The sequence below is a fragment of the Leiobunum rupestre genome, chromosome 7, assembly GCF_980474605.1.
Source record: "Leiobunum rupestre chromosome 7, qqLeiRupe1.1.hap1, whole genome shotgun sequence".
Taxonomy (NCBI): Eukaryota; Metazoa; Arthropoda; class Arachnida; order Opiliones; family Sclerosomatidae; genus Leiobunum; species Leiobunum rupestre.
In genome coordinates this window covers 24,768,520-24,794,840 of record NC_143390.1, presented here as the reverse complement: position 1 = coordinate 24,794,840, position 26,321 = coordinate 24,768,520, and the positions used below count along the sequence as shown (strand labels likewise).

General features: G+C 37.3%; 1 protein-coding gene across 1 annotated transcript; it reads right to left on the bottom strand.

Moving 5' to 3' along the window:
* Positions 1–26,321, bottom strand: LOC149935318 (zinc metalloproteinase-disintegrin-like MTP9). Its single transcript, XM_090153567.1, has 18 exons — positions 26,198–26,321; positions 10,738–10,856; positions 5,835–5,987; positions 5,675–5,760; positions 5,490–5,593; positions 5,228–5,289; positions 5,059–5,151; positions 4,912–4,983; positions 4,664–4,833; positions 4,369–4,584; positions 4,137–4,305; positions 3,840–4,067; positions 3,612–3,784; positions 3,262–3,541; positions 3,126–3,192; positions 2,959–3,003; positions 2,639–2,780; positions 1–2,574 (listed from the first exon to the last, which is right to left on the bottom strand). The coding sequence occupies exons 1-18, from the start codon at positions 26,319–26,321 to the stop codon at positions 1,449–1,451; spliced, it is 3,429 nt and encodes a 1,142-aa protein (XP_090009693.1). The 3' UTR covers positions 1–1,448.

Genomic DNA, 26,321 nt, shown 5'->3' with positions numbered 1-26,321 from the left:
CCTTTATATATAGTACGTGTGATATCTTGTTTTCTCTGAGCATTGGCAAATACGAAAACTACGCTTTGGTAGAGAAAAATACTGCATCAGTGGTTTCAAAGAAATGTTTTGTAACTAATACATAAGCCGTCATGAGAGCTTTTAACAATCAGGGGAAAAAGAGGGCTGACGAGATTGGTTCAGACGATTAATATCCACTTTATGGTCAAATTAGAGGTTACATAGGGTATACAAGACCCACTAAAAAAATACCTTAACACGATTTGACATTTCTGCAGTAAGATTTTCATCCAACCTCTCTGGTAAACCACAACCTCAGACCAAATTATTTTAGGGTTTAATGAAAAAAGTTTTAATGCGGGAAAACGTTAAGACTAGAAATTTTTTTAAGTTTCGTTTCGATGTTTTCCGCACTGAATCTGTTGTAAGAACCTTCATTTTGAGCTGGGAGATTTTATATGACTAGGTTCGGAAGTGAAAATCTTATACCAAATTAATTTCACTACTCTCAGAACATTCCAAGATAGACCGGGAACGCTCTCAGATACTTTCATAATGTAATTAAAATTAGAAAAGATACACAAAAAAAGAATCCTTGAGTACTCTAAGAGTGTAAATGGAATTCGCCATGAGTGCGAAGGGGGGTAAACCAAACTTAATTTATAGAAAATGCTTCAAAATACAAGACCAATTAGATATAGTATAAGTAACTGTGTGTTACTTATTATTATAGCAAAAAAATATTACACATAGTTATTTACAATATTGAAAATCATTATGTACACAATTCTGTGTATATATACAAAACTATTTTTGGGCATGGAAAATATATAAATAAAAATGTTGGAGTTTGAAGAATATATTGATTACATTTTCCTAAGATAAAAAATAACAGGGACTTAAATGTAGAACGTTTTTAACTAATCTATTAGTTATAGTACAAATAAATTTATCTATATATTCAAAATATACTAATCAATTTACTTGATGAAATTACATAAAAACGTCAGTAAATAAATATGCTGAATATGCTGAACATGCGCTACCAGTACATAATAACGACTTGTTTTAAATTATTCTAGATTAAATTCGCGACCTACCTACATAAAAAATTTTAAATAGGTTAATCATTTGTGTCACAGAGTACATTTACAATCTAATTTCACAGAATGTAAGGGTAAATATCAAATTGAAACGAATGTAGATTACAAACTAATGAGAAATGGAAATAAGCAATTTTTTATGATCTTATCTCCTTGTTTTGATTTTAAAAAAATAAATAGGCATCAATGGTTTAAAAAATCATGGCCTATATTATTTTGTAAGCCTATTTCAATACTGTGCTTCATGTTTTTAAGTATTTTTAAAATTAAATGCCGTCATTACGCAGTCCTAAGGCCATTTTATGGAATAAAAGCCTTATGTTCTGCGAGAACAGAAGGAAAAGATTAAGTGTGACTGGAGTTATTTCTAATTTGGTAAGGTCTGGTAGGTAAACTTCTGCCCATAGGGCTTTCGCCTTTCTCTCCAGTCTTTTTCTCAAATTTTTGTGCCAAAGAAGCCACCACGGAAGCATGTGATCCCGCACTACCATTACTGACACTCAAATTAGGTTGCTCAAAAGAGTTTTTCTTAGAAACCAGATTGTTGGAGCTGAAAGTACTCATAGCAGTTCCATTGTTGGAGTTTACACTTCTAGGTTTAGAGAGAACTAAACTTGGTTTGACGCTTGCTGAAGGTGGAGTAGGCGGAACATTTACAGCCTGGTCACCATTAGCGTACACTGGCTTTTTTAAAACTTTAGAAGCTAAATTTTTATCTAAGTTAACAGAGTTATTGAGATAAGGCTTCTTCTGCAAGTCTTCAAATCCGCTAGTAAAGTCATTCCAACCAACATTACCGTAAGTTGGACTCGCATGGTTCAAATTCGCGTTATTTTTCAAGTTGTTTGACTGAAAATTTTCAGAATTGCCATTTGAATGCACGAATGCCAAAGGAGTATTAGAGAAATCCAATGGATCAGACGGGTCCGAGTAGATTAAAGAATTTGGTGTTACGGACCTCTCTTTCGCATTATTTTCATTCTTAACAGCTTCTATGGAATTATTTAAAGGTAGAGGCGGCGGTGGAACCTTGGGAGGGGGAGGCCTTGGCGGCGGAGGACACTGAGGACGAGAAAGCCCGCAGCTTAACGGACGACCATCATTTGTTCGCACACTGGACGATCTGGTGACTGTAGCAAAAGGGTTTGTCATAGCAATGCTACCAGGTGTCCAGGTTGGCGTTCGTTGAGGTGTTACGAGAGGTTTTGGGGGAGCTGGTCTTACTGGGACTAGTTTCCCCACACTGTTGTTAGTGGTACTTTGAGGTATAGGCGGAGAGATTTCAATGTTCCTTAAACTAGACCTACCCCAGGTTCCTTTACCACTATTACTTCTAGATAAAGTTGAAGCATTGACTGTAGCGTCTGAATCAGGTGGCAATGGACGAGATATCTCCACATTCCTTAGATCAGAACCCACGCAAGAAGGAGGACGGGGCTTGCGCATACTTGCTTGCTTAGCTCTCGATCTACTGAAGTATTTTTCGATTAAAAACCATTCTTGCAAACTATGGGACTTATTTCCCTATAACTTACTTAATAGCTGCCTTTCTAGCTTTAGATATCCACCATGTTTTGAGATGTTTCCGAAAATGATATATACCAAATCCAGCAATGGCAGTCAGTGGTACAATGCACAGGAAGATTATGTACATGGCTACTAAAAACTGATATCCAGCTAAAAAATAAGATAAGTCAGTATAAGAATTTGATATCTTTAGTATTACAAAGTCAATACAAGTAACTACAACGCGTACAACAATAATTTGGCATTAAATAAGGAGGTTACAACATTTCCAGGAATTTGAAAATAGCTTGTAAGACGTTTAAAAAAAAACTTTCAGGCATTTCATTACCATTTGGATCAGACATTGGTCCACTGTCAACACTTCCTCCCGGTCCTAGAATAATAATTATAATATTAATTTCATTGTATTATACTTAAGAATCATGCTAAGCAGTTCTCCCTTCATAAAAAAAGGGATATTTAAAAGGGAAAATAAATACATTAATTATTAATTACCTGGTCCATCGCAATAAGGTGGTCCGAAGCCAATAAAACAATGGCAATTCCCTTTATTATTACAAATCTAATAAAAGTCCTTAATATTATATTTCTGGTGATAAGAATCTTTAAACTTAAGGACTAAAACACATACTCCATTAGAATTGCAATTAGTAGAGTGATGAGTTTTTAAAAGCTGTTGTATATTCTGGCATTTCTGATTAAGACACACTTTATTTTTGCCACACTTGGCACCATCGGGCGTCAAACCAGGGTCTAGGCTATCAATGCCTAGGTCCACTGTAGCGGATTTACAAATTACAGTTTTGCCACGATGTTGAATGTAAGAATGCGCTAAGGTTGCAGCTGATTCCAAGCCAAATTCAAGTTTTTCATTCAAATGAACGCAGTGCAAACGCCCACACAAAATGTCCCTATATTACAGTACGAATGTTCAATTGATTAAATGAAAAAGTTTTAAACATTTGAGCATAATATTCTTACTCTCTATTGCAAGGTTTGTGCGTTTTGTTGGGCTTAAAATAACCACAATTTCCATTGTCATTCCCTTGTTGGTTTTGGTCAAAACATTTTAGTTCTGACATTTCCCCAGTTGTTCCCCACAAAAGTTTACATTGGTCATTGTGAGTTTTGCAATAACCTTTGTAACAATAAGCCTAAAAGAACAAAATCTTAGTTTTATAGAGGTTAAAATTAAAAACAATAACCCACTTTTCCTCCTTTGCATTCAGCACCATCTTGGACATAAACATCATCTGGGCAAAACTCGGATTCACCATCGCAATATTCAGGTAAATCGCATTCAGAGTATTCTTTTCTACAGCGAACTGCGGGTTCTTTCAATTGGCACGTACTGGTATCGCAACAAGCCCCCGTAGCACACACAGCATTAGCAGATAGTTGGCAGGTGGTAGCGTTACAACATTTATTATCACAAAACTAAAACAAATATGGTTTTTATAACTAACATATCTATTTAATACACAAATATTACAAAAATAGACTAACTTCTTTGTAACCACAGTCACACTCTTCACCAACTTCCAAGAAACCATTACCGCAAACTGGACCAATAATTTTACTTGGCTTATTTCTCAAGCAGTAATCCATGCTTTGGGTGTAAGCGTCTTTTAGGTGAGTTTTGGAACAGCTTGACCAATGGCGTGGACTTGTTGACCTAACAATGTGAAAAAGACATTAGTTTTAGGTTTACCTACTAATTAGGTTAAGTCCAACTTACCCTGAAGAAGGTGACATAATACACTTATCATCCGGACAATCACACGCATCAGAATCGTGTTCCATCCCAAAATTGTGACCAATTTCGTGAGCTACAGTTGTAGCCACTAATCCTACAACCTTACTGTGATCCATATTGACACCCCCACTGAACTCCCAAGTGCATATAGGTCCTTTTAAGGCTTTACCTACTACACCACCATCAAATTTCATGGCTCTAAAAATTAAATGTTTCAGAAACTAAATAAATAATTACAACAACACATAAAACACCAAATAAAAAAAACCTGACTAACGTTATAAGTTGAGCATTATCATTGGGGTGTTCTTTGGCAAGTTTCTGTCTTCTGTAGTGCAAAAAATTGGTCAATGTGGCATCACCATCTGGAGAAAGCTTGATTTCATCATATTCTGACCAGATGACAACACCAACAAGGGCAATATAGATGTTTAAGGGAGCGTATAGCTGTTATATAGAAGAAAGATATCAAAATAATAAACAAACTGGTTGAAAAGAGTCATTAAAGGAAAAAATAATAAGTACCCCATTCACTATGTTAGCTATTTGTTTGCTACGTTCGAATACATCTTCTTTGCTTGAATTCCTTTCCTTGTACTACAAAATAAAGACTTGTTAAAGATCCCCGAAAATGTTATATTTCCTTGGGAAAAGGTCACAGGGCAGGTTTACCTCTTGATGATCATTGACTAATACAAGCTCAATGTAACGCGAATCGCTATTACTTTTGTACGGTTCTCTAACAAAATCTGTAGACCTTCTAACCTAATTTAATTAAAAGAAAAAAAATTGGTTTCAGTTTGGAATTACGGCAGTAATAAAGTAAGGAAAAGGTTCTCACTCTTTCGTGACTTAATTTGGAAAGAAAATTCACATGACTACTTGTTTCGGAACTATTGTAACCTAAATAAAATATCTCGTAAATAAAAGTTTGTGGAAAAGAAAGTATCTAATAGGTTTCAGAAGACAGACAGAAATAGTTATTTTATAATGGGTTTCAAAAGACAGACATTATAAATAGGTCTTTTATAATGGGTTTCAAAAGACAGACATTATAAATAAGTCTTTTATAATGGAGATCAAAAGCAAAGCAGAAAACTCACCACATTTAAAAGGAATATCTTTAGGATCCTTAAATACTAAATGATCTAATGATGAACTTTTTGGTTCAATGTAATGGATATCTTCGCCATCAAATATCATACCACTGAAAAAATTAGATGCAGTTCCATTTCAGATTTAAAACTAATAAATTAGAGATATTTCACAAAAAAATAGGTCAATTTACCTCACGCCACTGCACAAACTAACAGCCGCCCATGAATTGGATCTATTTAAGACTTCACCTTGATAATAACAATGTCTGGAATTTTTCTAGGATCATAATGAGAAAATGTAGGTGCTGTATATATTTAGAGTAAGGATGGTTAAAAAACAGTGTAATTTACATTTTGTAATGGCTTTTCCACAACAAATTTCCCATTTTTATGGTACTTCTCGAAGTACCCATCAGGAAGTAGAATTTTGTTAGGATGAAGTTGTAAGGTAAAATTCTGACCAAACGCAACATAATTTACAAGGAGTTCTGTGGCAAGATTATCCTGGTAAAAATAACCAAAATAAACCTTTGAGACAAAAAAACTGGGGCAAGTTTAATATTGTTAAGGTATACTGGCATTGCGTATGTATAACCCAATTTTGGGAGCCTAAATTTGATATTAATTGGCCAATATTTGGTCATTATTATGCAAATTTATTTAAATGGAACAAAAAGCTAATAAAAAAATTATAAAATCCAAACAAGGGGTTTATCATCAATTCATAATTAAAATGCAAACCAAATTCTATGGTAAAAACCGTTATAAGCAATGAATACCCATATCCTATATTATTTGTAAAACAAATGATGCGTTCAAGTAACTCCATAAATCTATATTTTTAAATTGTTTGCAAAAATGTCTGTGGAAAAAAGTTTATTTTCCTTTCCATTATACTATACAAATAGAAAACCGTTTGTTACAAAAAAATGCGAAATCAAAAAGAAAATAAATGTTTAGAGCCACTTGATTATATAAGCATCGCTGATTCCAAATTGAACCTAGATCCTTTTCTCTAGTGAGCGCCTAAGCTTTTTCTGTAAATGCTAGTAGCTCATGTAACAAGAAGATGTAGTTTTTATTGGAATATGGATAATTAGTGCGTGCAGTTTGCCTTTTTATTTCTATTTAATCCAATATATTTTTAATTAAATGTGATCACCAATCAGATTAAGTTCCATTCTAGAAAGTAAGGGCATATTTAATTATAATCCATATTGTGAAGTTGGTTTTTTATTCCAGAATCCCATTAAATAAAAACCTCCACCAAAACAAAACCATTTTCCATGTTCAAAGCAGCTGTTCAAATTCCAATATTTTAATAGATTACCAGGGCATGCAACACGTCACCTGCCTAATCTATATACCATCTCAACAAGTTGACTCATTATATTTCACATAAACATTGCGTAACAGGGAAATGATGAAAGCTTATGTCAAAGTGAAATTATTTTTAAAAGCGCCACTGTTAAGGGACGTATCATCCTAACCAGTTATTTGCTATTTATATTTTATAGGACCATAATTGTGGTTTTTTCCGTTACAAAAACTAGCTTCATTAAGCGGAAAGAGGCGAAAGATTTTATGGGATACCGCCTTTGTACTACGACACAATTAAGCTTTATCCCAGTACCATTTAACCCTAAATGTAAGCGAGGCCAAAGGCAATATGGGGAAATGAAACAATATTTCCACGTATTTCGGAAGCCCCAGAGAAAAACCTTTTCTGTCGGATGGAAAAGGAAGGAAGTTGGAAGGGAATAAAGTAGAGGTTCCGGGCACGATTTTTCCCTTTAAAACGTAATATATTATTTTCCAATCGCGGGCGAAAAAAAAATAACACAATCTAGGTATCGAGGTTTATATATTCACCAAACATACCACGGTTACGAAACCTTTTTCTTTTTACCTTAAGTTTTCCTAAGCTATCCGTTTTACGAAAAAAAAAAAACTAGGCTGAAACTATAAGAAAAGTCTAGCGAAATAATCTGGGTTTATAAAACTTTCGACCTATAAAAAAAGAAATCTTATCTAAGCAAATTCATCAACGTAATTTATATCAGATACCTGGGTGAAAAAAGCGACCTTTTAAAATCGAAAAATGCCGTGGAATTTATAATAACCCTACGACCTAGAACTTTGGCAGAATTTTAAAGTTCCGATACCAATTTTTAAAAGGTCTAATTGGGAGTACTTATCAAAAGAGAACCGTATTTTATCAGATGCGGTTTGAGAACAAAGAACCGCTCAGCTGAAAAAAGGCTTAGTCATCGGCGATATGACTCAAATAATTTGTTCGTTCTGTCACGGAAACGATGGCGGTAACTAACGTGGCCCATACTTAACATAAACCCGAGCCTTCCATTTAACTTCCAGGTAACAAATTGCGATAAATAATTGTCCCCGATCGCTTGTCAACAGTTATTCGATATAGAGTCGAAATAATTAGGCAAGGAGGCGAGAAAATAATAAGATTTGTGGGACGGGGGTGTTATTAAACGGTTATTCCGGGATTTTAATACAGTTTTACGTCTCGGGATCACGTTTAACGCCCCTCATTGTCCTTTTGGCGTATAATTTATATTATTTTACGAGGGTCGCGCGTTATTGGTCGAGAGCGTATGGTCCCTCCTGTACGTAGTCTGCAGCTTCGTAATAAAAGAAACGTTTCTTTTTCGGCGCAGCTATAAACGCGAAATACCATAAATAATGTCCGTTTCCTCCCTTTAATGGGAACAAAGTTTCCGTTTTTACGGCGGCCCGCAATAAAACCCGGCGAAAGGACGGACGCGCTTTGAGAGGAGATTGGGGAGGGGGTGTCACCTTATCAAAACCGCGTTAAGTCTTTTCGGGGCCCCTATTTATAAACAATTTTTAACGACCAAATGAAATTCGGTTACGCCGCGTACCGGTAGGATGGTACGAGGTTATTTATCAACAAGCGCCGCATCTCAAGCGTGCGTAGATGATCTCAACTGGGCGCGGCCGAGCGCGTCAATTACCGCCGAGTGGCCACGAACAATAATTAGTTCCTAGTTTGAGTAAGAGCGCGAGGACCACGGATAGCCTCTACGACAATTCAATCTCTTAGTCTATAGTATCTCATCTCTCTAAACTACTGTAACTCTTGTTAAGGACATATACCTTCGCAGGCTTCCGCCGAATTTCGGAAGAAAAACTAGTGGTGAAATACATTATCAGTGTTGCCACAATATTTTCAGACTTTCTCCTCAGAGGTTTTAAGAGATTTCCCCTGATCTTTCAATGGGAGGTTTTCAGAGATTTCCCCTGACCTATTTTAGATCTCCCCTGACCTTTCCCTGGGAGGTTTTTAGAGATTCCCCCCTGACCTTTCCCTGGGAGGTTTTTAGAGATTCCCCTGACCTTTACTAGGGAGTTTTATAGAGATTTCCCCTGACCTTTACTAGGGAGTTTTAAAGATATTTCACCTGACCTTTACTAGGGAGGTTTTTAGATTTCACCCTGAACTTTCCCTGCGAGGTTTTTAGAGATTTCACCCTGAACTTTCCCTGGGAGGTTTTTTAGATATTTTCCCTGACCTTTCCCTGGGAGGTTTTTAGAGATTTCCCCTGACCTTTCCCTGGGAGGTTTTTATAATTTCCCCTGACCTTTACTAGGGAGGTTTTTAGAGATTTCCCCTGACCTTTACTAGGGAGTTTTAAAGATATTTCCCCTGACCTTTACTAGGGAGGTTTTTAGATTTCACCCTGAACTTTCCCTGCGAGGTTTTTAGAGATTTCACCCTGACTTTTCCCTGGGAGGTTTTTAGAGATTTCACCCTGAACTTTCCCTTGGAGGTTTTTTAGATATTTCCCCTGACCTTTCCCTGGGAGGTTTTTAGAGATTTCCCCTGACCTTTCCCTGGGAGGTTTTTATAGATTTCCCCTGACCTTTACTAGGGAGGTTTTTAGAGATTTCCCCTGACCTTTCCCTGGGAGGTTTTTATAGATTTCCCCTGACCTTTACTAGGGAGGTTTTTAGAGATTTCCCCTGACCTTTCCCTGGGAAGTTTTTAGATCTCCCCTGACCTTTCCCTGGAAGGTTTTTAGAGATTTCCCCTGACCTTTCCCTGGAAGGTTTTTAGAGATTTCCCCTGACCTTTTCCATTGAGGTTTTTAGAGACCTTTCCTACGCCAAAAATTGACAATTTCTACTGCTAAGATAACAATCTTGTAAAAAAATTCGAAAAATAATAAACGAAGAGACCATTATGGCAAAATAAAAAATGCGTTTGATTAAATAGCGGCGGTACATTTTGCATCGTTAGTAGGTTTAACGGGGTAAATGGCACCCATTAGAAATTGCCTCAGGCTCGCGAAGGTAGCCAAGCTACGCAAATGATCTGGTAAGCGATATATTAAACACTCGTGTCATAAGCTATGGCGCGTCAAGATGTAACGCCAAACGAGGCACTCCCCTGCTAAGGCAGATCGTCAATATAATAGGCTACGATTCCTAGAATGGGAGGACGCGGGACGCAAAAATAAAAGTATTTTAATTTTCACCCTGTATTAAACGCCAAAAACTTTTTAAGCCAAGGCTATTTAATGGAAAACAAGTTACGGTGTATAACTAAGAAGGTAATAAAAAAGATATAAAACCTTCGAGAAATAGGCGAGGCGAGGTGAGCTATCGCTTCGAAATAAATGGCCGTGTAAATATCTCCAAAGGAAAAAAGAAGAACGTAGTAAGGGATGCGCGATAAAACTTTTACCCGTCCGACGAATTTCGTCAACAACGAAACGCGCCAGGTATTTTCAATCGCCACCCAACTATCGAGGGTCAAGGGCGTGTATGGTCATCATCCATCCACGTACCATCGAGCACACCCCCATTGTTATAGTCGAAAATCATCATTTATCGCGGTAGTATACGGAAACGCCACGACCGAATAGTACGCCTCGAAAGTAGCGAGAGGGTAAAGTCCATCTTCGCTTGATCAATAGGTACGACGCGAGGTGCCAGCGACGTCCCGGTACGGATGTAAGAGGAGGGGTGTTTTTACCGAACAAAAATGCCTCAACGGAAGTTCTTAAAAGATTCGTCACCGCTCGCGGGGAAAAAGGTCTACCGAGAAAAGGTCTTATCTGGCGAAACACCCTCCCAAGATTAGGCGCTTTCTCGGTTGTAATTAGCATATTAAAATCCAACGGCGCCTCCTCCCCCGAACCATTCCTTAGACGGGAAACTTATGATTCGTCTGTCCGGGGAGGGGGTGCGACGAATAACGTACTGTGGTATCTGGCAGCTCAGCTTCTCTTCTAGGCCTGGTCCGTCGAGGAGCGTCGCCGGGAAGCCCGCTTATCGTTGGTCTCGTGACATCGACGGAATGGAACTGGCTGGTGGCGGCATCTGCGGAAGATAGAAAATAACGTAATAAGCTTTATTACGATGGATCAGAGGCGGCTGTCGTTGGACATTAGCTTAATGGATCCGCGGCCGTTCTCCGTCTTGGCCAGTCGGGAAACGAGAATTACAATACGAGGAAATACCACGCGCCGTCTCAGAAACGAAACGATATTAAGACGACGAAAAAACGCGTTTTCGTCTTGCCTACGTAAAAATAACGAAACAAAATCGAGAAAGGGTTATCTGACACTATCGAAGAAGCCGCGTTAGTACCAACTTTTCCTTTTAACTCGAAGTTCGGTAAAGTTCGACGAATCTACAACGTACAGTCGTTAAAAGCTCTTTAGAGGTTGCCGTCGAGTCCCGGAGAACATTGGCCCGTCGGCTAAATGTCGGAAATGACGAGATTATTTCCAAATGCGGGTAATAACGTCTCCAAATCGACCCATTTCTGGACACATCCATATAAAGCCATAAATTGATACGTATTTACGAATAAATAATAACAGCTATTTTATAAACGAGTCAAACGGGTGTTAAAACCGACCCGTACATAAAAATAATTATTATAAAACACATATGAGCCAAGTATTTAGTAACGGATAATTAGAAGCCTATATAGCGTCCAGCCAAAAAAAAAGTTAATACGGCAATAAGATAACGTTAAGCAGTCGAAGGTCACCGAAGCGGAAAACCATTACGGAAAACGAGGCTTCGGGCCTTTGCGGCGATATAGTAATTGATCACCAATGCCATCCCGATAACGCCGGCTATAAAGCGAAAATAAGGTTTAATACTTTAATTCGGGGGACGTTTGAGTCGCATTCGTTCCATTACGACGCTGAAAAGATCCAGTGTTGCCAAGTTTTGAAAGTAATATTTACCCTTCAGAACGTAAAAATTTCCCTTTTTAGGTCAAAAATTCCCTCAATAACCACAACCCCCTTACATTCGTGAAAACTCCTCGGAAAACAAGCACAATATTTCGGGAGCGACCAAATATTGAACATTTTTAATGAAATTATAAATATATATATATATATATATATATATATATTGAGAGCCGCAATGGCGGAGCAGGGACTTTGATATTTGTCCTTGAGGGGATACAAAAACCGGAATCTACTGCGCATGACGAGACTATCGCATGTTGCCTTCACTTTTTCTATCTCGTCTCTTAGCCCCTCAAAATTCCCGCAAAATATGAGTATTTCGAGAAAAATTCCCTTTTCCCCTCCCCGATAATTTAACGACGAAATGGGAATTTTCCTGCACATTGGCAACACTGAAAAGATCCTTTTTCGTTTTTGGGCGATGCCGCCTTCGTCCGTCCGTGCCTGCTCCAAAAACTGTTCATAAATTATCCGCCGTTTGGCGCGCCAGTACGTATCAACAACGGGTACAACACCCTCCCGAGGGAGGAGACGGGCAAGCCTACGTGAGACGTCTCTTCCTTCTAACATCTCGACGTGCCTTTTAAATAGGAGCTCTAATGGAACATTTACTTTCAAGGTGAAACCGAAACCGTACTTTTCAAAATGTGGCCGAATCTCGTCACGGGGGCCCTCGTCATTTCCAAGAAAATAACACTACTTTAAATGCTGTTGTAACCTATAATTATGTCGAAGCTATTTCTAGCGTATCTCACTCTACCTCACTCTCTAACAGCAAGCTCCTCCCCTTAAAAGTCAATCAAATCGGACCGGTTTACCATTGGTTCCCTAAAACTGACGTCTTTCGACGCGATTGTAACACCTCATCTGTGTTTATTGCTAAGTAACAAACACAAGGAGAACGCAGCTAGCCTTTAAACACGCTAACGAAGTGTTGTGTACAAATTTCATTGGACGAACCTTTTCGCTGTGTACAAATTTCATTGGACGAACCTTTTCGCTGTGTACAAATTTCATTGGACGAACCTTTTCGCTGTGTACAAATTTCATTGGACGAACCTTTTCGCTGTGTACAAATTTCATTGGACGAACCTTTTCGCTGTGTACAAATTTCATTGGACGAACCTTTTCGCTGTGTACAAATTTCATTGGACGAACCTTTTCGCTGAACACTTTACGGTTAGGGGGGAAGACAATTTCCGAATTTCCCCCTTCCGACGGCAGCAGGCGCTAAAGCCTCTAACCAATGAAAAATGTACGCGAGAAAATACACGACTTTTGACGGGTTGCGTTCTCCTTGTGTCGGATGCTGTGTTTGCTGCTCCTAGCTGGCAGGTAAAACTAGACCATGGTGCCCGCATTGTCTCACCAGTCATTCTCCCTATGTATAAATAATTACATCCTTGGTGCAACTAACAACGTAAATGTACAGTTTGATATCTTGGGCCTCGTTTTAAAAAGGAGGCTCCCATAATGTCGAGTCGAAAAAAGAAAAAATTTCTTGCCTCTGGCTATGCTTTTGAATTCGAAATAATATACAGTGAAATTTTAGATTTTTTTTTTAAAACCGTAATCCACTTCCTGGATTCACCGAAATAAACGCGCTTTTACTTGGGACAACAACCACGATCCAATCTGACCTTCACGATAAATGATTTTGACGTACTGTCGTATTGCCTCGCAATAAATTGTCGTCCGTAAATAAGCTAAACTCTCTTGCGACGGGAACGTGTTTTCGTCCAAAAACGAACGCCGTACATCTGAAACCCAAGAATATTTCCTTTCCGAAATAGTAATGACCGCGTCCGAAGATGCAATGATCATATTTAACCAGATAGTATTATAAACATGGCGGGAGCGACGCGAATAATACTCGGAAAGCCGAGTCAAAGATACGGAGACAAAAGGGAGGAGAGACGAGGAAGGAAGTGTCGAGGTTTTGCCTTGCAAGGTTATCCAATTACGCGTAACCCCGAGTTCTCGCAAACCAACAAGACGAGACTTATCACTCTTTTTTCAACTCGCTATTTCGTCTACTGAAAGCGAAAATCACGTAACTCGTTTTGTAAAGCCGCGCGGAATAGTTGGAAAAATTCGGCCCAAATTACAAATAGCTCCTCCCATTTCGTTACGTAAGTTAATACACGTGATTATGTAGCTCCACCCTCAAAATTTAAAATGATTCTGTGACAATTTAAATTGCGGAATGAATTCCGAATCACAAATATTAGCTAAAATATCAGTTTTTTAAGAGGCTTTAAGCTCTAAAATATCCGTTTTTAAAGAGGCTTTTTAAGCTCTAAAATATCCGTTTTTAAAGAGGCTTTTAAGCTCTAAAACATCAGTTTTTAAAGAGGCTTTTAAGCTCTAAAATATCCGTTTTTAAAGAGGCTTTTAAGCTCTAAAACATCAGTTTTTAAAGAGGCTTTTAAGCTCTAAAACATCAGTTTTTAAAGAGGCTTTTCAGCTCTAAAACACCAGTTTTTAAAGAGGCTTTTAAGCTCTAAAATATCCGTTTTTTAAAGAGGCTTTTAAGCTCTAAAACATCAGTTTTTAAAGAGGCTTTTAAGCTCTAAAACACCAGTTTTTAAAGAGGCTTTTAAGCTCTAAAATATCCGTTTTTTAAAGAGGCTTTTAAGCTCTAAAACATCAGTTTTTAAAGAGGCTTTTAAGCTCTAAAACACCAGTTTTTAAAGAGGCTTTTAAGCTCTAAAACACCAGTTTTTAAAGAGGCTTTTAAGCTCTAAAACACCAGTTTTTAAAGAGGCTTTTAAGCTCTAAAATATCCGTTTTTAAAGAGGCTTTTAAGCTCTAAAATATCCGTTTTTTAAAGAGGCTTTTAAGCTCTAAAACATCAGTTTTTAAAGAGGCTTTTAAGCTCTAAAACACCAGTTTTTAAAGAGGCTTTTAAGCTCTAAAACACCAGTTTTTAAAGAGGCTTTTAAGCTCTAAAATATCCGTTTTTAAAGAGGCTTTTTAAGCTCTAAAATATCCGTTTTTAAAGAGGCTTTTAAGCTCTAAAACATCAGTTTTTAGAGGCGCTTTTATGCTCTAAAATATCATTTTTAAAAGGGCCTTTAAGCTCTACAATATTAGATTGTAAAGGTGCCTTTAAGCTCTAAAATACCTTTTTTTACATAGACCAAACCTATATGAGGACAAACTAGAAGTTTTAACTTTTTTTTTGGAGAGTGGCATTTCTAAGCTTAAAAAAGTAATTGGAATTAAATTTTTAAGAAGTGTATTGTAAACATGTCTTAGTTTATACTGAACCTACAATGTTAGAATTAATTATTCCAAAAAAATTAACAGACTATTCTAATGTTAATCAGAATCTGAACATAATTATGCAAATATATTTGCCTTAAGTAGCCCAAATCTGAAATTTCTGTGTTAAAATATTTTTTAATATTATTTTATTATTTTCTGTGGTAAAAATATTTATTGGCCACTTCTGGCTAGGATGGGGTGGCGGAGTGGTCAGCACTTTTGGCTAGGATGGGGTGGCGGAGTGGTCAGCACTTTTGGCTAGGATGGGGTGGTGGAGTGGTCAGCACTTTTGGCTAGGATGGGGTGGCGGAGTGGTCAGCACTTTTGGCAAGGAACTAGGATAGGATGGGGTGGCGGAGTGGTTAGCACTTTTGGCAAGGAACTAGGATGGGGTGGCGGAGTGGTTAGCACTTTCACCTCGCAGCAAGAGGAGCCGGGTTCGATCCCAGCTTGTGGTACTGGGTGAAAACTCGGAACAACTCCATCTGCGTTGAGTTTGCAAGGTCTCTCCCCCTGAGCTCTTCGGTTTCCCCTTCCATAAAAACTTGTAGAGGTTAACGGTAATAGTTAGCCACCACCCTCCTACGCATTGTAACCCGGCCACCTGAATTAATGGCTTTAAAAGTCGCTTGATGACTTAGCCTAGCTGATTATTATTTATTATTTAGCCACTAAATTAACTTTTGTCCAGGCCGGAATTTTCCACACTATGGTCCACCTCGGAACACATGCCAACGATGTTTATAGGTCTTCTAACTATTTAATAATATTTAAATTTTAATTTATAAATCAATATTTTCCAAAATGCCCGGCCAAAGGTTACGTGGTTTTGGCTTTCAGTAGTAGATTCCAGCCTCCCCTCCCCTTCTATCTCCGGTCACAATTATGATACATTCTTTGTCAGACTAGACGAGCCAAGAGAGGCCTTTCAAATTACAGAGAGAGAGAGAGAGAACAAAAAACTTTGCAGACCGAGAACTGGAGGGCAAATACATTTCGCTGTCCGCGAGTCAAAAACCTCCGATTGGATGGGATAGGCCTGGTTTTCGATCTTTTTTTCTCGCTATTTATTCGGCTAGTTTGGCCCCCTCTCAAGATGCATCCGAAAATCTTTGAACCGTATCAAAATAATAAGGACGATTTCATAGAACCATCATTTTGAAATGAATCGGACTTTCAACGACAAAAAAATTTAATATATTGGGTAGAATTTGGGTTTGAGGTAAAATCTTAAAAAATATTTAATATGTATTTTTAAATACATCGTTAAAAAATTCTTTTGGGTCATTTTCAAATTCCCAGGCCTTTTGGAGCCATTTTAAGAGTCCCTAACTTTTTCGGACGATTTTCAAAACCGGTGACATTTTGGGACCATTTTCAAATCCCCTGACTTTTTGGGGTCATTTTCAAATTCCCAGGCCTTTTGGAGCCATTTTAAGAGTCCCTAACGTTTTCGGATCATTTTTAAATTCGGTGACATTTTGGGACCATTTTCAAATCCCCTGACTTTTTGGGGCCATTTTCAAATCCCCCGACTTTTTGGGGCCATTTTCAAATTCCCTGACCTTTCCAGATTGTGTACGAACCCTTTATTAAGATTGGAGAACGTAAGGAAAACCGTTTAAAATTGGATTTACAGTTGGATTGATATTTTAACATTAGAAAGGGGCAAAATAATATTGAAGATTGCAAACACGAGGAAAACAATTTCGGAAGTTCTCGAGCATCAATATAGCATTTAGGCGAGACATGAACTCTTTTATGCCCGTCACGGCCAAACGCTTTTTTTTTTCGTGTTTAGGGGATCGTGTGTTCGCGTATTATCGACTATTTCATCCCCCCCCGCCCCGCCGGCAACAAATCGTCGATATTTGCTGAGATTGTACAAAATCCTTGGGTTTATTTGATATTCCGGTGGTGTAACCACGCCGTTTTCTTAAGTGAGAACCCGAAACCGTTTTCAATAGTGAAAATAAAAATAAAAATTTGACGTTGGAAGATTGATTCACATTGCGCGACTTTCATGCCATTTTCGAACCCCAAACTAATCGTAAAAGGTAGTTCAAATTCAAAATTGTCAGTGAGGGTGACATGGTTTTTTTAGGTAGCCCTAGTACGAGGGGCAGGTCACTTCCTTGATTAACGACGCACCCCTCAAAAGATTAAATCCTATTTAATCGTGATTATTTTGATTAAATTCAATTTAATCACGATTAAGTTGATTAAATCACGTTTAATCATGATTAGAATGTTTAAATCTGATTAGAATGTTTAAATCTGATTTAATCATGATTAGAATGTTTAAATCTGATTTAATCATGATTAAATCTGATTAAATCACGTTTAATCATGATTAAATCTGATTAAATCACGTTTAATCATGATTAGAATGTTTAAATCTGATTTAATCATGATTAAATCTGTTTAAAATAATTAAATCCCGATTAAAAAATTATATCGTGATTAGTATGGTTAAATCGTACTTTAGTTTTGATTTTAATGATAAATTATCTATTCGACCGATTATATTGATTAAAATGATTAAATCGTGATTAAAATGATTAAATCGTGATTAAAATGATTAAATCGTGATTAAAATGATTAAATCGTGATTAAAATGATTAAATCGTGATTAAAATGATTAAATCGTGATTAAAATGATTAAATCGTGATTAAAATGATTAAATCTAATTAAAATGATTAAATATCGTTTAAATAATTAAATCCTGATTAAAAAGATTAGATCATGATTAAATCTCGTTTAAATCGTGATTAGATTTTTTAATTGTGATTACCCTGATTTAATCACGATTACCCCGATTTAATCATCTTATTATGATTAAGACGCACCCAAAATGGAAGTGAACTGCCCCTCGCCCTAGTACGTGGGGCTCACTTATTTGCATTTCATTCTCAAAATTTTAATTTCTGCGCCCCTTGTACGGTAGAATTTTCAGGAATGTATAAGTTAAATCCAAACGTTTTCGCTAATTTTAAAATATTTGGGGCCGCTTAGAAGGATTTTGGAGCTCCTTTTCATTTCCTCGAATTAGTAAAATATTATATCCTGGGGCCCGGGGACAAACTTACTCGCGGGCCCCTTCAATTTGCACCCCCCCCCCCATGAGCCCTGAAAACGTCTCCCAAGTTATCTTGATTTGCACCCCCCCCCCCCTTGAGCTTCTTCGATGGGCCCTACAGCTACGGGCCCTTTTCACCCGGGCCCCGGGGATTTCGCCCCCCCCCCTGCACGGCCCTGACTATGAACGCGAGTTAAAGAAATGGAAGTTGACTGTGATATGGTAGTCCCCTTTTAACAAGTTGGTTAAGACTAAATTTACTTTGTAGTATCGCCTATTAAATTGTTAGAAAAGTTGTCCGTCACAATCCGCGTAGTGGTGTGAACTCGTCTTACAAATTCTTCGTCGAATCGCGCACGATGAGGATGGTCTCCTCCAGCGGGATCCAGGGTCTCAGACGCATCGTGCCAAGGATAATAATAACAGCGTGGACGGGGGAATGTTGAGAGTTTATCCCCAGCCGAGAGACGGCGGGTCCTGAGATAAACAAAAGGCTATTAAACTTTTAACTTCTACCCCCCGGTTGCGGGCCAAGTCATCCTGCTCCTCTTCCCCGGTCTGACGGGGGGCATTTCCTCCCCGGGAAGAACAATGCAGAAAAGGCTTATACCATTATTAATGATTCAGTTCTTCCGTCCTATCCCTTACAAAACTAGTCTAAATAACGGGATAATCTATTTTTCTTTCAAAGAGTTACAGTTAGATACGTCGAAAGAGAAAAATCGAAGGATTGCGAACGACCGTGACTCGATAGATGTTACTCCCATTTACTATAATACAAATAAATCAACGCTGACGGTGAAGCTAACAAAGCGGAAACTTTGTTAGTAAATATTTTGATTTTGGAAATATTTTTGGTCTAAATTTATTTTGGGTTTCAACCACGAAATGTTTTGTTTTCCATTAAAGGTTATAAAATGTTTGAAAGGTAACTTTGAAGAGAACGTCGGGGAAATATTAAACAAATCCTATCATACATTCAGCATAAACAAAGAACGGCATTTTAACCCATTTTCTTCCGAGAAATACATTTTAAACAAAAGACGGTCTTTTCAAGATAAAATACACGAAAACAAGAAGGGCCTAGCCGTAATATACGTTTCCCAACGAATGTGTTTCACTATTAGCCAAAGAAGGTGGAAGTTAGGAGTTGGCTATCGACAATGCGTACTCTAACAGAACATATAATCTTAACCCTAGGAGCAACAAACACAGCACCCACCACAACCCTGCGTTAGCATGTTTAAAGGGAAGCTGCGTTCTACTTGTGTTTGTTGCTCCTAGCTTAACCAAAGTTCAAGCGCGCACGTGACCTATATTATACGAAATGTATAAAAAATGACAAAAAGACAATTTAAATTTTCATAAAAAACAAAAAAGCCTTAAAAAATGACAAACATCGGGGAGCGTCCATTAATTACGTGAGGCGATTTTTCAACCCCCTCCCCCCTTGGTGAGATGTCGTGAGATTTGGCTCGACCCCCTCCCTTCCCCCTAATATCACGTGAGATTTTTCAAAATGCGTATTTTTAGTGTAAATACGTTAATCTGTGTTTGATTGCGTTGGATTTATTTTAAAAAAAAATAATTTGCTTAATTATTTATATTTAAGACTAGTTAAGACTAGTATTTTAGACAGAACATAGTCTAGAATCACAGTGAGAAAATCGAACAATAAAATACTTAAATTTTAAGTATTAAGGAACTACTAAAATTCAGTCCAAGGGGACTCTGTGTGGTCTCAAGAGTGACTACTGGAACCAACATCTAGCTTCTATTTCATTCCCCCCGGCGCACAAAACGATGCGCAAAGGTGATATTGTGTAGGATTTAGCCATATTTTAGACGAGAAACATGTTTTACTTAATTTAACCCAGTTTTATCGCAATTTTACACTGTTTCTTGCGGGGGAGAAATTACGTGATATTTGTTGAAACCCCCCTCTCCTCCACGTGAGATTGGGTGAGATTCAGCTCGACCCCCTCCCTCCCCTAACCCCTAAACGCCTCACGTAATTTATGGACGCTCCCTCACTGATTTTTGAGCTATACGACTGTACCCAAAACCGCCACCCAAAAAAAGTCCCCATAAAATTAACTGTCTTGTCTCAACTTCGCGGAATAATATTGTCGCAAATTATGACGACAACGACCACGACACCTAACTACAATTCGAGTAAAACAGTAGTTGCACCCAAAATATCTTTCAATGTAAAACTAAAAACTAAACCGTTAAATAGCAAAATCGTAACATTTAAATAGATCAAGCATTGTTCCTTGTAAAATGACAAAGGAGGGAAATCTAAGCAGATGCAAAAGATAGCCAAATCATTTCAGAATCTATAAAAAAATAAAGATCAAGAAATGGCGTTTTAATTAACGATAATCTTCCGCTGTCTTTTCCTTATCGCACGCGAGCAAAAAAAAACAAAAAATTTCTTTTCTCTATCCATTAAATTGAAAGTAAAGTCGGCGTATTATTCACATTTAAAACGTGACGCTGGCAGTTTTTGAGACAAAAAGGCCTAAATAGTGACGGAAAGGGAAGAGGCCTTTAAACGCAGTCATGCATTAATTACACGAGAGATTTTCCCAAAAAAAAAACGTCGAAGAAGAAATGAAGTTACATTCTCTTTACTTCGAGGCGTATAAAAAAACGACCAAAGATGCGTAGAAAAATATAATAGTAAGATCGCTCGAAAATAATCTTTTATGGAATATACAAACTTTCTCACGCATCGGCGAAACTTCGGAAGAAACTTTTAAAAAATAAGGACGATGTACCCCCGGGGAGGCAAAGAAAATCATAATCGATGAAGAAAGTTTTTACGAGGGGGGGGGGGGAGGCACCAAGTACCGTATATATTTTAATCGGCTATCCTTCCATCTGTTCTACAAGTAGATCTAATAAGAACTCCGAATTTTTGGAGGAAAAAGAAATCAGTTTTTATCCTCGGGCTCGAAGGCTGCAGCCAGGCTATTCTTTTCAATTACCATCTCGGACTAAAAGGATTTCAAGAAGCATTTAGTCTTTCCCGAATAGCCGAATGGAAAAAAGGGGTTTTTTTTTGGGTCCCGCGGAAGATGGATAGTAGTAAGAAAGAAAAGTCATTTAATGAACGTACTATATTGATCTGTAGCACCCCCCGACTGTACAGTGTAAGATAATATTATTCCGGGCCAAAGAGTTGCCTCTGGCTCCGCGATACGCCTCATTCCGAGCGTATTATATACCGAACAAATTAAATATCGACAGCTTGGCTTGATGGGCTGTACTCGATACCCAGTTGCTTTCATAAGACAGAATTCGATAGTATTTCTTCACGGATTCTACTTTTACCGTTATTAAAAGAACTAAAATTCACCGCCCCACTACAATTTTCATTTTTTATAGGAAAAAAAGGATTATATTTCTAAAAATATAGGACTTAAAGGAATATTTTTTCTAAATTATAGGATTCTATAAGATTATATATGCCATTTCATTTACTAACTTTATGCATTTGAAAACCAAATCTATATTTAGTGAAAAAATATTTGATTTTAACTTAAAAAATAATAACTATTTAACCATTTTAGACTAGAATGACTTTGTATATGAATTTATCGTATAGCTAAATCTAGCAATTTGAAATAGGCAAAATATCAAAATTATAGGATATTATAGGACTTTTTGGGGATTTTGCTAAAACTATAGGATGTTCAGTGTTACCTAAATGTCACTTTTTTAGAATAAAGTCCATGTCAGTGGCAAAATATGAAAAAGAGACTAATAATCAGTAAATGCATTTAAATGACGTAAATAATATATTTAAGATATGTAGCATTACTTACATGTGAGATAATGCTTCAGATATATAGCAGACGAATTTAAACTCAGGAAAAATCATTGAAAATAAGCAAAAGAAATAACTAGATTGGGCTATACTATAATTGAGTTTCTAGCCCAAAACCTGGCAACTAATCCAGTATATTTGTCTAAAATAGCGCAAATATATTTTTATTTGGTATTTTTTTTATTTTTATTAAAACGTATTATTCGCCATGTCAGTATTTACCACTTTTGATGATAAAATACGCGAAAAAGTAGATTAGTCCATAATTAAAAGGGATAATATAGCTAAATCCTAAACAAATTTGAAGAAATTAAAAAACTTACTAATAACTCGTACCAATAGGTCTTCGAGCAAACCAAAAGACGCGAATCTCGGATCAAATAGATCTTAGAGTAATAAACTACATAAAAACTAAATAAAATAGCCAGAAATTCCAACGGTAGACCGGTTTCATTCTATTTGGAACTCATCAGTACCGTGCGCGAAATCTGGCTGGCGACTGTTATATCTAAAAGAGAAACTAAGCCTAAACATTAAAAATTTCAAAACGCGTTGCATAGCAACGAAAAGTCACTTTTGACACATTATTTTCTGACATATGACATTTACCCCTTCGGAACACTGAGGATGTTATGGGACATTTTTGAAAATATAAGATTTTATTAAAGTGTTTATTATTATTATTATTATTATTATTATACTCCAATATACTGTAATATAGTTTCGCAGAATTAAATAAATGTTTATTTCTAAAGGCTTTATATCTCAAAATTCAAAGAATGGTAGAAACGGACGGACAAACAGGGGTGTCTACATAGGCATCCCGCCAACGAGTGGTTGGCTCCTCGATGGCTAGGACGAATATAAGAGCAATATACATTGGGCGTATAAAATCGAAGGAAGAGCAAATATATTTCACTAGGCCCGTTCTTCCTTCTCGGGGCTGTAGAACTTTTAAGAGAGAGAGAGTGAATCTCTTTCAGTGGGCTCTAATACCCACGGAGTGTTGGTGCGGATAAACAAAGAGCTCTTGTAAACACGCCAGTCCGAGCCATTCCCCGCCGCTCTATCGGATCCAGCCCGAAACAGAGAGGAACTCATTTTCCGTACACTTCCTTTCTCATTCTTGTTTATCCGAAAATGCATTAAAAGGAAGATATTCTTCATTCGTGAATTACGGAGCGTTAAATTAAGCGCTTGACAAAGAATAATCTCTCCCGGCAGATGGTAATTTGGCGCGTCACTCGAACGTGACATCGCGTACCACCATCTTGATAACGCGTATTAAGGGTTTACCTATTTTCAATTAATGAAATGAGCTCTAGGTACGAATAGCGCGCGGCATTCGATTAATTTTTTATCCATGAATAAAATAAGCTCGCCGATATTTAAATAATATTTATTTAAATAACCAATAGTTGAATAAAAATTGTAAATTGCTTAAATAATCGAAAGTGAATAAGCCTATTATTTAAATAAAACAAACAATTATTTAAATAAATACCACTTTTATTCAAATAAATGCTTGGTTGCGTAAAAACATAATTAAATAAGTTCAAATGATATTCTTTTTACCAACGTTTTTTTAAATAAATCCGAAAATTTGTGGATAATGAATAAACAATTCCGAGCACTAGGTACGAACTCTAAAGAAAATGTCTTTTAAACGCGACCCGCATTCGAACACTTTTCAAAAGATTGAAAGCGAATGAAAAAAATCAATGGAGGGACCCGAGCGATTCTTTGGGATAAAATTCATTGAACTGAAAAAGTCGCGACCCAATCGATCTACGCCGTAGAAATTAAAATTTCTGACTTTTAATTCTATAAACGACTCGGTTTTCCTTTCGAGAAGTTCGTCGTCACGAGAGGGGAGAGGAAAGAACGGGGGCAGCTCATTTTGAAGTTTAACCGCGTCAGAAATAGCCATCTTTATTCCGAAAAACTTTCTCTCAACTCTTTAGTCACTTTTCTTTCCCGGTAAATTATGGTTAGAACCGATGGAAATCATTTCAAGCTCTCTTGGCGGCTGCGGGGAACGAAATTTCTTACTAACGACGTTATGGCATCACACATACCCGTTTTTTTTTCTTTGGCAAAAGTCAAAAAATAAAATATCAAAAACCTGATTGAAAATTTCTAACGGTGGAATGGTTCCACCCCTTCTAGTAATTTATCGTATTATTTCTATATAAAGTTGGGCTACTAGAATGGGGATAAGGAAACGGTTTCTCGTACCGTTGCAAGATACCTAGAAAGTTTACATTTCCCATCGCCTGTTCCCAGAAGATAATTATAATCGTAACGTTGCCTATAGAATTTTGATTATGTATTACTTATAATTAGAATTAAGGTTTGAAAATTGCGGAGTAACCAAGGAAAAATGTTATGGGAAAATAGGATATTTGTGGTCGATTTATAGGATAAATTTAGGATAATTTCTGTTGAAGTAAGAGAAAAATTTAGGTTTCAGTGAAAATTCGCGGTTTTTGAAGGGAATTTGCTTTAATTATTGGTTGAGTTAGTGATAATTTGCGATAAGATGCTAAACATTTTGGTTTGAATCCTAGTGACTTGAGAACTTTGATGTATATTATGGTTCGAAATGCGTTTATATCAAACCACGTAAATGCATCGGGAAAAATACGAAAAATTCTCCAAAACAAGGAAATGAGCGTAGACATTGAAAATATCACGCGTAAAACATTAGTATAAGGAATGTCCCTTTGCTAATTTGCAGAATATAGTCCAGAAAGCGAAAGTACGCGGATTCAACGAAGGGAGTTTTATTTTGTAGTGGCTACACGCGAGGCCCCGAGGCGAAATCCCCCCACGCGTAAATTTAAACACTCTCGGTTTAAAATGACAAACGATTTTCTCATATTTCTCAGTTATTTTATCTGGCACGTTTTACGATGTTCTCGTCATTACCGGCGCGCTAAAGTCGGACGGGAGACGACGACGGATATCGTCTCATCTAAATAGTAAACCGCGATAGATGGGAGTCAAATGTTGGAGGGAAAAAACTGGGAGAATATACCGTGTCGAAAAAGTCGAGAAAATAAGGAGAGTTTTGTGGAGAAAAAATAATAACCGCGCGTTCTTTTTGGTAATACGAAACGACGTCGGTTTTTTATCTACGCTTGTGTCTTGGGGGTGCCCAAAACGACACTACCATAAAAAGAAAACGTTTTTTATGGGGGCTTGTAAAAACAAACTGTTCCATTATGAACCCTCTGAAGCCAAACGGACGACCAACGGCTGATAAAAAATAATTTTGCTTTGCTTGAAAAAACGCTCTCCGTATCCTGTATAACTTTCCCAATGGTAGTGTACCGAAAGTCAAAGGAAGATCCCTTACAAAAACATCTAAAACTATGACTCACGGAGTGTTAAATTCATAAATGGTATTTTTCGGTTACGTACCTTGCTAGAGAACGTGAAATTTTAGACTAGTTTTGGTAATAAACGGAGACCCAAGGATGGATTACAGGAAGTAGAATAAATTATCGACTGGGATCGTCTATACGTTTGTCTCTCTTTTTAAATGCCATTTTTATCTCTCCCTAAACTACTCCTGTCTAGTCTTTCTGGTTTTCTAGAGAGAGAAACGCGGTAATTGGACGGTTTTTCTATTTTTAAACTTAGTGTTTTTGTTTTAAAAAGTATAAACAAAGATGAGATTTGAAATTCTGGGAGAAGAATTTTTTTTTGTCGTATTGAGGTGTGCAAGAAATCGGTTACATTTCCGTTTTCACGCGGATTAAAGCCCGAGGGGGTGACCTCAGTCTGAAGGGGTGAGATTCTTATATGGAGAAATGACTACCACTAGTTCACGAACGCCCGGTGCGCTCCTGTGACATATGGCCATCATGGTGAAATGACTCACGCCGTTTATCGAATATAAAAGCTTTTGAATGGCTATTCCACTTAAATATCGGCGGTATCGTATAATTATTTGCAGAAAATCAACTACATTTCTAACGTAAATAAATGAAATATTAATACTTATTTGAAATTTCTTATATGGGGGGTAACATAAACAGATGTAACGTACGTAGGTGTAGCGCGTGCAGACATGGGCGCAGACTACAGAATGCGAAACCGAAACCGAGGCCTAAGTTCCCGTTAAAATTTACAGCACCGCAGCCCATCTCAAGCTTTTAAACAAACGCTTAAGATCTAATGAAACGCGTGCCATCCCGAACATTTATATTAACGAGACGCGTGGTTTTGTGGATTTAAACGAAATAATTTGGGACTTACCGATAGATGACGCCTTTACTGAAGTACTTAAACAATGAGTTAAGTAAATTAAATAAATAAAAACACTCGAAATTATCCAAACGCTAGAGCGGGCCGATCGCGTATACCTGGTCGGCCCCGCCAT

What these genes read in the sequence shown, in the direction of transcription:
- LOC149935318 (XM_090153567.1), bottom strand. Translation starts at nt 26,321, where the DNA reads ATGGCGGGGCCGACCAGGTATACGCGATCGGCCCGCTCTAGCGTTTGG. An exon ending in TAGCTAACATAGTGAATGGG is followed by an intron (nt 4,834 to 4,911) that starts GTACTTATTATT and finishes TCTATATAACAG; the next exon opens with CTATACGCTCCCTTAAACAT. An exon ending in ATTATGTCACCTTCTTCAGG is followed by an intron (nt 4,306 to 4,368) that starts GTAAGTTGGACT and finishes TCACATTGTTAG; the next exon opens with GTCAACAAGTCCACGCCATT.